This window comes from Ornithodoros turicata, chromosome 3, assembly GCF_037126465.1.
Source record: "Ornithodoros turicata isolate Travis chromosome 3, ASM3712646v1, whole genome shotgun sequence".
Taxonomy (NCBI): domain Eukaryota; kingdom Metazoa; phylum Arthropoda; class Arachnida; order Ixodida; family Argasidae; genus Ornithodoros; species Ornithodoros turicata.
Genome location: NC_088203.1, coordinates 85,937,953 through 85,950,768, shown reverse-complemented (window position 1 = coordinate 85,950,768; position 12,816 = coordinate 85,937,953). Strand labels below are relative to the sequence as shown.

Below are 12,816 nucleotides of genomic sequence, written 5' to 3'. Positions count from 1 at the left end.
CAGAGCGCGATATTTTGCGGACATATCTGGGACATGTGATGTCTACGGCAATGACGTAACAACAACAACTTTATTTGACATGCACATTGGAGAGTAGGGGGGGGGGGTTTCATAGCCAGAGGCGATACTCTACCCCATTGCTGGTGGGATGTGGGGAATAAAATAACGAGCCCCTTCATGACGTAACACTTTTTGAAGCTAGAGTGGAAAAGTTTGTTTTACAACGTTATCTACCAGGTTATCACAGTGTAGAAGACAGTTTAAATTAAAAACACAGTATATGGCAGGAAGGGATGTGAGGAATGCTAGAGGGCAAAGTTTTGACGTCGTAGCAGACGTACGGGTTAATTACATAGACGTCGTCACCGTTACAGACGCATTACGCCCCACTACACTTAATGAACATGCCCCAACTATTTGTATTTTAGTATATGCTTCATCCAGTACGCTGATAGAGGCTGCTGCAGTGCCAGAGTGATGCTGGTGGGGTACGGCACTTGCGCTGGTGACACGGAGTTGCCGAGCAAATGACGGGTGCCAGTGACGCATTGCACTGCGGTTTATAGGTTGGACGCTTGAATTACTGCTGGATCTTATAGCTTTTAGGACGGATGCAGAATCTCAGTCGGCGATGGTTGTTGCCTGGGATGTTCATATTTTGATACACTGGAGGTGCAGCGAAGACGTATCATGCCCGCTAGGAAAGGGTCAATAGTTCATCTCCCATGTTCGTCCACATTTCTCAAAGTGACATCACTGGGACGTACATCTTAAGTTCAACCAAGGCCCAAATGCTGGTCTCCTGGATACCCCAGGGTTATCCCTGGGCTCTACAGCATGCTCCCTGGGACATCCAAACATCCAGATCACGATATCACATGAATATTGCTGGGATATATATGGCTTACTGGGCAACGGCGAGCAGTACCACCACCATTTCTTCGTACAGCAATAACATATGTAGTAACATACATGATGATGGTGATTCGATTTTAATGGCGCACAAGCAAGTAAGGCTATAGTGCGCCGAAACAACGAGTAACATAAAGTCACACGAAGCTCTTGGGAGGTCTGTCTTGGGAGGGAAGAGGATGTCTTGCCCTGGGGTCATCCCACAGAGATTCTGGCATTCTTCTCATGCAATATATGGTCCAATACTCTTTGATGACCTACGCGTTTGGCACACTGGCACACGCGTTTGCTACACTGGCAACTGTGGCGTCATTCTTATTATTATGCGAGTGAATCACTTTTGTTTATTTTTTTATGATCCTGCTTACCAAATGTCCGTGATACGCCTTCTTGTTCGGTCATCCTAGAAATGATCCTGAAGTTGTCATTCGCTGACAATGAGTCGGAGGTAACACTCCTACCCCAGCAACTGTCAAACGTTGCAGGTGCGACAACCTTTAGGGTTGTGGATCAACCAATCGTACGGGCGGTACATAGTGTTCAGAAATTATGATTTATTCATCAGCAAAGAATAATAATAAAATAAATTAAGGGGACAATGTTTTAAGTGCCCCCCTCCACAGACAAATGTCTTCGTGGAAGGTACAATTTTCTTGAGCACGACGGGGTGGCAGGGACAGAGACACAAAACACGACCGGGCAGGACTGGACTATAATTTTCGTAAAAATGTTCCCAAAGTCGAAACTGTACCTATCTTTGCATGTAAAGCTCCATTTCACGAAACACCCACATAAACAACACACGTGTGAGTTCCCGCTATGCATTATATGTTTTCATTTCTTTGCCTGTCTCTGCTTGAAGGCTGTACGTGGAAACACTTCACAACAGCAACAGATGCATGATGATACTCAGGTCAGCGTGCGCTATGTCTCTTCTCGCTGTAACGCCATCTTTCTCTAATTTATCCTTTATTTTGCGACTACGTGAAGTACAGCCTTTTTCTTATCAACGCTCATAGAAGCAAGCAACACGTAAAAAGTGTGTGCCGTTTCCCCAAGACACACGAAAACATGTACCAATTCATTCTGCAGCTCTGGAGCCGAGCGTATACTCTTTTGCGGGTCATTGCTTTCCTTCCGCTTTTCCTTCTTCTTTTGCGATGTTTTCTTTTAAACTCTGTGTTAGCACAGCGAAGCAACTGTGGCTGTGAGCTGCGTACAGACGTGGGCAGATGGAGAGAGGACAGCAGGAAGGAGTGGGGGACAGTGGGGGGGGGGTTAGTATGCGTCCTGGGCCGACTTCAGGGGGAACTGCGCGACATTCGTCTGGAAAGTCTTCGGAAAACCCCAGGGAAAACCTCAGACAGCACCGTCGGTGACGTCACCTCCAAGTCTCGGCGTGGAAAGCGATCGTCCTAACCACTATATACCACGGGAGCTGGTCTTTCGCTAGGTGAAGTTAAAATTACGAGGTAGCACTTTTTACCCGCTTGTTTGTGTGTACGTATGTGTGGAAGGAGATAGGGACAAGCCCGACAGACATGTAATTTGCAGTGTACAATATAGGCAGTCGTACAGTGGAACCGTCGGAGAGCGAAAAAGAAAACGGTGTTCGAAAAAGGAGGAGGTAGGCATCTCTTTGTACGGTGGTGTGATGCCAACGACCCGGTGGTTGACCCACTGCTCCACATTCGTCCAGCGACGCGTCAGACGCGGGACGTTCATCCCATCCTGCATCGGAAACTCTATCGTCTGTTTCCGAAACCCAGCTTTTCCTTCCCCATCTGTCTTTATTCGGGGATCGGGACTCAGCGTCCCAGCAAGCACTGCAGGCGGACCCGATGGGGAACGGCCGGGTGGGTGCGTGTCGTCCTCGCACGAAACCCCTCGAAATTTGTGAAATTGAGCGAGTTTTCGGACTATGTCGCCGCATAGAGACCAGGGATGCGGAGTTGTCACTCCGGGGTTCGAATGGTTTTGGAATCATTCCAGATTTATCAGAGCCCGCAATGGAATTGGAATTGGAATGGCGGAAACTGTCCTGGGAATGGAATGGGAATGGAATTAGGCATTTTTTCGCAGGCGAAATGGAATTGGAATGTAATGGTCTGGGTGCCACACGGTCAAAGGTGATGGTTTGGTTTTAAGAAAAAAATAAAATGGAGATTTTGACTTCACTAGTGTGAGGCCCGCAACCCCACATCACTTGCACCCGTTACTTTAGTGAGAGACTGCTGTAATGATGATGCCAATGAAGAGGAGGAGGGCGAAATAACCTTGTCTTTGTGCTTCTTCCGTGCTGGGTAATGTCAATCTCCTCTATAGCATTGCTGGGCTAGCGAGTACGGTTACCGGTCTTAATTCTTTTATTGGTGGAATGAAAGGAATGGAATGCGGTTGCCAAGTCATTCCAGGAGTGGGAATTGACCATACCTTTTCATTCCGAGGAATTGAAAGGAATGGAATTATCACAAATCTTCATTCCTCGGAATGAAATTGGAATGGAATGGGTGATCCCATTCCGCAACCCTGATAGAGACCCGCGTAATCCTGTGGTACGACGACTCACTGCATCACGCCACCTGCACCGCTCCGTACTGCTTCAGTTACATCTGTAGAGGAACACGGTGTACGTATCGGTGCCGGTACATCTGTCACCTATACATATAACGTCGCAGAAGTACAATTCACTTTTGTCTCGCTCGTAAAAAATCAAACGAAGAACAAAATATGTTTTCTGGCCCATAAGTAACGAGAATAACCCTACGTTAACTAAGTAATAATAATAATAATAATAATAATAATAATAATAATAATAATAATAATAATAATAATAATAATAATAATAATAATAATAATAATAATAATAATAATAATAATAAATAAGCCGAAGAAGGAGCGAAATAAATATCGATCGGTTAGAGCGGAATTAATATCATTCAAAATTCTTATGTGAATTAATAAATTTGAATTAATCGTGATACTCAAGGGCTGCTAGGTTATTCGTTATCTTGAGTCCACCTTTGTGGTAATGAATGCATGTACCTCCACCTTTTTTTCTGGATCGTACCACTCGACGAAAAATCACCGAGTTGTCACTGTGTTCCACTGTCCCATGTTGTCTAGGAAGCAATTCCGTTCATAATAGCAAAACCCCGAGACTAGGGACTACGAAAACAGACACACACAGACAAAGTAGTCCTTGTACTGTCGGGGTTTTACTAGTGTGGATGCTACTCAGCAAGCTCGCTCGCTTTTCAGAAAATGTTTTTGTAGCGCAATTTTTGAACACGAGTGGTGCTCGTAGAAAGCGTTACCGGTACGGCATAGTTTGCGACCGCAGTGGCAACCCCACGAAGTCGAGCGATGCACAATTTAAAGGTAGCCCGCTGGATGGAAGTTATTCCCTCATCGTGTGCTTCTCTTGCGGGGGAGCAGAAACACGTGGGGCACTTCCGCAGGAAGACACCAGATGTGCTTCCGGCGCCGAACGAGTACCCCCCGCCACCAGCACATGGTACGGGGGAGAAATTGTACGCGCTCCTTAACTGGCGCCCTGTGCAATAAATGTTTCCTCGAGGTCCCTGCTTTATTTCTTCAGAAATTTATTACTGTCCGGTATTAAACTGTATAAATGATTGCCCCATATACCACTACTACCGTCGCACCAGATTTCCTTGTTGGCCCTATCGAGATGAATTGCAGGACACGAGCTCGAGCTTGGGATGTGTTTATGAATTTGCCCAGTCTTCGACTACGTCAAGACCGTAAAAATCGTGATCGTGTCCGACGAAAAGTTTACACGATGTTCTTCTAAGGCTTGAAATGATGAGTGACAGCTATCGCATCAAGCGCAGAAAACTAATATATGCAGCGTCCCGGAGAGCTCCTGCCTACGTCCGTATCTCCTGGATACGTCCATGAAATGGATGTTCGTAGGAAGTACTTCTCGCGGCCACTTCGATGACTCACGGATATCAGCTGGAGAAATCTCTTTATGCTATGGATATCCGTGTCTCTGTGAAAGTATATCCGATAGACATCCATGGGACAGAATTTTCTGACTGGGATGCGAAGATCCGAGTCACCGAGTTGCCCCGACAAAAAACAGCCCCGTAATTATGATAGAGCTCATGCAACTACCCCTCTATGCCTCCAATGTTTTAGCACCACTTTGCTGTCAATGTCTCAAATGAATGGAGCACTTCCTCTCCAATCGAAGACCTAGACCGTCTAGGCTAGGCTTTTTTTAAGGCGTCAGGACAGGCGTCAAGGGTAGCTAGGCAACTGGAAGACATCCCTGTGTATTCGACACTTTGTGGTTGATAAGCAAGAACAAGAGAAAAATTAGTGTAGAGCGTTCTCGATGTCTTTATGTAAGTCGCAAAATAAGTTATAAACCATTCATATTTTGACAGTAAAATAATTAACAGCAATAATTTCGCGACAGGAGACGAGACGTGAACCCCGTACTCTACCACTCATCGCACCATTTCCCAGGAGCTAGTGCAAGGCGTATTGAGGACAGCGTTTTCCTTGCGCTGAAGAATAAAGTTGAGCTATTTTGTACTTCCAAGAGAGAGCGCAAAAACAGGAGTCCGTCTCTCTCCGGTAAATGTGGATCAACAAAAATAATCCTGGTCGGATCGAAACACGAATTTGTGAGGAGCGTAACACGACCCCCTTGATGAAATACATCTCTACTGCCGTAAACATCGCCGACTCTGTGCGTGGACTTCACTGCACCACAAGAACCGCAAGGAAGTGGTGAAAGTCGCCTTCGCAGTTCGCACCTACGAAAGTTCGCAAGCGCTCGGTATCCTCGCGCCACCTAGTTGGCAGGAAACAAAACTTTCAGCGCTGCGCGCGTAAAGTGCAACTGCAGCCCGCACCATCCTGCAATGATCCTGCAGAATGAAATAATCTACTCAATATCTACTTTGAGCGCCAGATGTAGGAACATATGTGTTCACAGAGTTGGCTAAAGCTTCATAACATAGAGGAATGCTTCACAGAGTTTAGTTGTGGCGAGTACCACACAACATGCCACATCGCATGTAGCGGCATGTAGCCACCAACGATCGATACCAAATCAAGTATGTAGTACACCACATATTGAAGCAGGGAATTGTAATTGCTGTTTGTGTTTGTTCAAGTGTGGGAGAGCACACGACATCGCCAAGATTCCGGGATGTGACTTGTGTGAGTTATGTGCATTTTTCCTGCCTTTTTCGGAACAAAATCTCAGAAACATTCCGCTGCTAGTGGTGGCGCCACTGGCGCCGTGAAGCACTAACCTGCATGTCACCTGATAATATCCAATCCATGTCAATCCAAGTTGCTCGTTTTCATGGAAATTTGCGACCGCTCGTCATGAGATACGAGAGTATATGTTACGTAATCCGCTGTTGTTTAGATTGTAAATAATTTAGCCCGCGCGTGAAGTCATCGTGGTGTGACTACGTAAGTATGAAGTCGTTTTCTGTCTCGTCAGGCATCACCAGCCCGCTCGAAGATATTCGGGGACATTTTTGCCTTGGCTTCGACATGGACGAAATAGCGCGGATCCGTTCACTCTCGCAAATAACGGTACACTGGACCTAGTAAATCTCCGGTGACTCGTAAGTTCAGTGAAACCTACTCCAGCGAATGGGCTCGGACTTTGCCTTATTCGTGTGCCGAAGTGGTGTTTAGCACGAAACATTGCAACGCCAGCCAGACCAACCGTACTTATCAGTGAAAACCCTCCGTGTTTATACGAGCCATCAATGTAGGGGTACGGCGGTTGGGACGGCACGCTTGCCTCCTAATTTGTTTTTGCGGCGCTGGCGTTGTCAACTTTGTAAATACTCTGTGTACAGAGTACTTTCCTTGATGTAATCTTTTACACCCGTGTAGTTACAAGGTGGTCATTCATTAAGGTGAGAGAGCGACTCCGCTGAGCTCTCGACGTCTGCAGGTCGTTATCGGAGTCCAGCGTATGTGTTGTGTAGAAGAGCGCTACTGGCACCTTGTATCTTTCAGATATCTTTGGTGATAGTTGAGAGGCTTTTTGTTGTTTGTTGACCTTGACCGTTGGAGACAACTGGCATACAGCGCTTTTTGAGTTCAAGAGAATGAAATTTAACTTGTGAGAAATGGATATGACATAAGAGCGGTTGTTGTGTTCGGAAAATACTTGAGGGTGTCTCTGAATGTTCCCATGTCTCTTTAAGAAATGTGCGCGGTCTACACAAAATAAAACTGTGCTTGTGTGGGGTATAACCTCTTTGGACTTTCAATAGGCAGATTTTAGACTATACACTTCATCCATTGATGGTGTTTTGATTTACGATGGATTTCTGCAACACCTTATTGTACCAAATTGCTGCTGATAGTATAAAAATTTAAGTATATATATATGTCAGTATACTTCTGTAAAAAAATGTTGATAATCTTTGTACATGCACCAACATAGCCTCCCCTAAATTGAAAATCTTTTATGCTCGACTTGTCTTCGGTTAGCCCTGGGAAAATAACATGTATGCATCCTGTCAGTGTTGACAGTTGTGCTTTATGACAAATGGAAATATCAGTAATGTACTCTGAAGGGTTTGTTTGCATCAGAAACTGAGTCGGTCACTTGTCATCACATGGAAGGAACATGGTCTGAAGGAATGTGGTTCACATAGTTTTGTAATTTACGTTTGGGGACCATACTCTTTCTCTCTCTCTCTCTTTTTTTTTTCTGATAAATCTACCCCTCCTCACCAATGGTGTGGTGTGTGCACTGTACTGTTCATCAATTTTTCAAAGTTTGTTGAATTTGTTGGTAAAGCTACACGTGTGACAGCAGTTTTCCCTTGTTTCCAGTTACCTGCTGCGCAACATCGTGCATGATTCCATTTTGAAGTCTCAGTTCTCACAGCAGCCATGGGTAGGAAAAAGATACAGATATCGAGGATTACAGATGAGCGGAATCGACAAGTGAGTAGCCTTGCATTTCATCATAGCAGGAACTGTAAGTCTGTACTTGTGATGAACAGGTGTGCTAACAGACAAAAACTGAGATGTGCATGGAAGGGCATAACGTGAGCTAGGTCGAAAAAGTGTAACTCCGCCAGCACTTTTAAGCAAATCTCAACCGAGCAGAATATTGGGATAGATCGTAGAAATCAGTCCGAATGAAAACCAAGATACTGTTTCCTTTTTGACTGGCAACAACAGTGCAAATAAAGTAATAAATAATAAAATAAATAAATAAATAAAATAATAAACTCTAAGTTGCATTTTTTACTGTGTTTTTTCTTTTTCTTTTTTTCTTTGGGGGAAGGAGGGGACCACATTTCATCATGATGATTTGATGGTTATGCTGTAGTGTGGCCTGGACAGTGGCACGGACGCACACATGCTGATGATGGGAGACTGGAATCAGGTTGAGACTAACTGGGAGAATCTTTTCATGGAGATTAATTCACATCACAACTGTGTTTGCTGTGCCAAATGCACCTTATATTTGAACACTAATGGACCATTTGCTTCCGAACGTGCTGCGCATGGGCGGCTCTCGTACTGGCTGAAAAAGAAAACTGAAGAAGAACAACTGGGCCGTGTTGTCTTCTAGCGTGTTGTCAGCGATTGTACGATGCCTGTTACATGTGCTCCGAACGGGTTCCTGGACTACGGTGTCGCTAGAGCCGTCAAGGTTTTTTATTTTTTCATCCGGCTAATCGAAATGCAGGAAGACGGAAGCCTCGGGTATGAGCAGTTGGATGTACACTCCTGCTGGGAGCCTGTGGGAACCGCACAAAAATTCTCGTCTATGGAGCACTCATTTCGTCTCACTACAACCAAGTCGTAAAACACTACGCATGACGTGTACGTGCATCAATGTCGATGATCTGTGTGTGTGCCCATGATGTGCCTACGTGCGTTCAGTTGAAATACAGTCCTCCTCACGTGGCGTTGTTTTCAGCCAGTAGCAGACGACATTCAATAGGGTGCCACATCTCAGAAAAATGGTCCATTCAGACACACAGACTGGCAGAAAATATCGCTTGTGTAATCACTGCCATCAGCTTCCAAGGGCTGAATTACGTCACTTTTATCCAAAAACGTTCGGAAGCCACTTTCTGGCTGTCTCTGGAACCACGCAGTGATGTATGCGCGGCAGTGCCTCAATGTATTATGTGATCATGCGGATCCTTGTACAAAAATTAATGAAACCAAAGCATGTTCTAAAAAATTTGTCAGGGTTGTGATATAGAACTGTGGCATTAAGACTGCGTTCTGTGGACTTTGCAAATAACAGCTAATGCAGCAAAACAACCTGTTGTGCAGCTGCAGCTGTGTTTTGCTTTTATAAGTCTGTTTTTTTTTTCGTTTGTGCATATACAGAAATCTAACAAGATCTTGTTTTGTTGTCGTGTGCCTATGGCAAACTGAGAAACAAGGAATGTGTTGCCTAGGCATGCAGGACCACAGTAGTCTCAGCGCTGGGGCAATTTTTGTCTTGTTTTGATAACTTTGTGAAGAAGTTTGTCAAACCAATATTGTGGCTGGGTTCAGGGGCAGACTGGCTCCAAAACCTTATTGGGACAGTTCCCATTGGGCCACCACCGCTTGGCACACATGGGCTTCCTGGATTGTTACACTACCCCGAAAAAAGAAAAGAGAAATCTTTCATTCCGCCTGTCCTTTGTTCACTCGAGGGGCTCGGATAATTTGCAGAAACTTCTCCATGAAACGCCCTCTGTGGTAAAATGCTGCCGGTGTTTTCCTAGTTATTAGTGTGGTCGTGATGTCAAGGGCAGGCAAAGTATTGGAGAAACAAAATGTATAAATTTTTGTTAAATGACAGCTTTGAAGGTATGTTCTCGAGGATACAAATTACTGCCCATTATACGGAGCGCTTGCCGTGTTTGATACAGGTCACATTCACCAAACGCAAGTTTGGCCTTATGAAGAAGGCATACGAGCTGAGCGTTCTGTGTGACTGCGAGATTGCCCTCATCATCTTCAACAGCACCAACAAGCTGTTTCAGTATGCCAGCACCGACATGGACAAGGTGTTGCTCAAGTACACAGAATACAATGAGCCCCATGAGAGCCGCACCAACAGCGACATTGTTGAGGTGAGACTCCCGTTACACCTTTTCACTCCTCAGGTCTAGGCTCAAGGTCCCCCTACATAGATAAAACCACGACCTACTAGATTATAACGACCGTGTCATAATCGGCAACCCCTATGAGGAGCACGTCCGCACGATCCGCTAGGGGCGCTACTCGTCGGCCCGTGAGATCTACATCGTGATTGGAGAAAGGAAATTTGAATTTTGAATGCACAGAAACGGACGTACGAGTGCCGTAGCAGACGACAGCAACAGCTCCTAGGAAAACGCGTAGAATGATGATGATAATCAACTTTAGAAAGAAGCGTCTCCCATGGGACATTCACCGCTTGTACACAAATACTAAGGTAAGCTAAAGTACAAAGTATTGCAGAAATTGAGGAAGCAATAACCTGCCGATGAGCAGCACCACCGCTAGTTTCCAAATGCGGCGCTGGGAAAGGGTTGCCTATGACATGGTCGTTATAATCTAGTAGGTCATGGATAAAACTAGCCGGTTTTCAACCCACAACTGAATCTTGTTCATGCTGGGGTACGCCTCCGGGCACTAGCTGATGGTACCGATCTTGAACACCTCTGAGATTGGAATTTTTCGTGAAAGATTCATTTTGCGAGTTTCAACGAAATCCTAGTAGCCCTTATGAGGTATAGCGTGACTTAAATTCTACAAAGAACTATACGAGCAATATTAGAGGTAAATTAATGATGATAATAAGGAGAAAAGCGCAATGGTTAAGTAAACACGAGCATGTGATATTCTGCTAACTTGGTCCAGCTATTGGACAAACTCTATAATGATGTCACTTGATCTCGAGGAACGAAAGATCTGCAGGGAGCAACAGCACCACCTGCAGGCTCGGTGCCTGCTATAGGTGATGCAACATATAAGGCTATTACGACACTCTGGTAGAGTCTTGATGCTGCAGTAGCGAGCACATGAATCCACGTAAATTCTGTTTGGTTAGAATTAGCTCAACTCTAGCTGCATATAGGTGCACAAGATTGTGTTAGAGCATATCAAGTTTCATTGAGATTTGCACTGCTATCATTTTCTACAGTGCTTCAAGGTTCGACTGATCACGCAAACTCCCACTTTTATACATTGCAGAAATAATGCAATCTTGACAGATTTGGGACACCTTAGCACTCTCAATAGTATCGATAAAAATGTTGGGTCATCAACAAATTTTGTCTGATTACTGCACAAAATTATTCTTTCTTACTAGGAATGGCCATTTCTAGAAATGTCAAATTACTTGTCCAATTCATTTACTCTCCTTAAACATATTGCACCTACACTTACTGAATTATTTTTAACGTATGTACTCGACGGCAGATGTAAGCTCTGCATGAGTAGTACACTGTAGTGATTATTTAGCAATGGTCAGTTAAATTTAGCTCTTGTTATACACCGTAAGGCACTTTTCACGGTACGATGAATGTCTTTTCGGAAATCTGATTGAAGCAAAAGCCTCGCGTCAAGATATTTCAAAAGAGAGACCGTTCTTGTACTGCTCTTCTACTGTTCGAAATATCGTCTGCTTCTGACTTGAGGCCTTTGCTTCTATCCATCATCAATTGATTTTTGGATTTTCCAGCTTTCGGCGTTCCAAGACCTAATTGGTCTATTCCTGAGTGAGCATCGACAAAAATTTTAAGTTGCTTACGTTATCGTTCAATGGTTTATACTTAGAACCTTGTGTTGTGGCGCTAGACCTGATAAAACCCATTTTTACCACCGATTTGCATCCCCTTCACTCTGAGTACGCGCTGAAAAATCCTGAGAATCAAAGTCACCAAAGTGCGAACGCAGGCACTTACACTGTGAACACTAAATACTTTGCATGTTGCTTTTGCCACCTCGTGTGTTGTTTTTCCTTTTCTTTTTTTCACCTAGAAATCTGCTCTTTCACACCATATCGCCAGATTTCACCCCGTCTTACAGCTACAAACATGAAACACAATTTTTAGCCCCCCATGTGGGAGAAACATAACCAAAAACATGCAGGTTTATTATAATGCCTAGCACAACCAGGTATACACATTGTTGGGAGGTACTCTGGAAGTGTTCAGAGTTAGACATTTGCCCAAGGTACACTCTCTGATAACTGAGCTGCTTAAAGATAAGTTTTGAATTGCGTGTTCAGCAAACATCTCGCTATGGCTTCCTTGTTCAGTGTAACATCGTCTTTTGCCCAAGCTTTTTGATGGTGATGGATTTAGTGGAGAAGGCAAAAATTGAGCAGTAAAATGTTTTCTCACAGTGTATCTCCTCAAAAGTGTGCAAGTCTGATTTTAAAGCCTCATGTGATTCTAGCCAAGAGGGTGCATTGGAAGTTGCATCATTGCCTCAAAAGTGCAAAGGCTGTCCACGCACTTATTTGTTAATGGTTTACCGATCATTCAGAGTAAAATACTTAATGCTTTCCTGGCATTTTTATGCAGCAAACAGGTTGGGCATTTTGAGCTGCACTAGTTGTTGAAAGGGGCTCTACAGCGAGCATATTTAACTACACTTGCGATGTGGGGTAGTTGGTAGTGGTACATCATAAAAGCAGCACAAGAGACGAAAACACGGGAGAACTTCACAGCACAACTGCTTACTTACAACTAAAGACGTTTACTAAGACGCAAGTTTTTTAAAAAGGAAAGAAAGTTCATTGGAATGTGCTACGTCTAGAGCCTGAAGTTTTCGGGAAATATTTTTTTCTAAATTCGGGGGGTAAAAATCTTGTTAATGAACATGTGCTCTAAATTCATGCGAATTCGGGTGAAACAACTTCCAGTATGCTAA

General features: G+C 44.3%; 1 protein-coding gene across 9 annotated transcripts in view; it reads left to right on the top strand.

Annotated features, from left to right (window-relative positions):
* The window catches only part of LOC135388757 (myocyte-specific enhancer factor 2C-like), a 155,055-nt gene that overhangs the window by 124,634 nt on the left and 17,605 nt on the right, over positions 1 to 12,816 (top strand). For 8 of the 9 annotated variants that reach the window (XM_064618525.1, XM_064618527.1, XM_064618524.1 and 5 more), the window contains 2 exons: positions 7,765 to 7,878; positions 9,822 to 10,025. In XM_064618525.1, coding sequence (XP_064474595.1) covers positions 7,825 to 7,878; positions 9,822 to 10,025 — 258 coding nt within the window. In that variant the 5' untranslated portion in view covers positions 7,765 to 7,824. Of the gene's footprint in view, positions 1 to 6,239; positions 6,376 to 7,764; positions 7,879 to 9,821; positions 10,026 to 12,816 lie in introns of those variants that run through there. The other variant, XM_064618526.1, reaches the window with a different exon arrangement.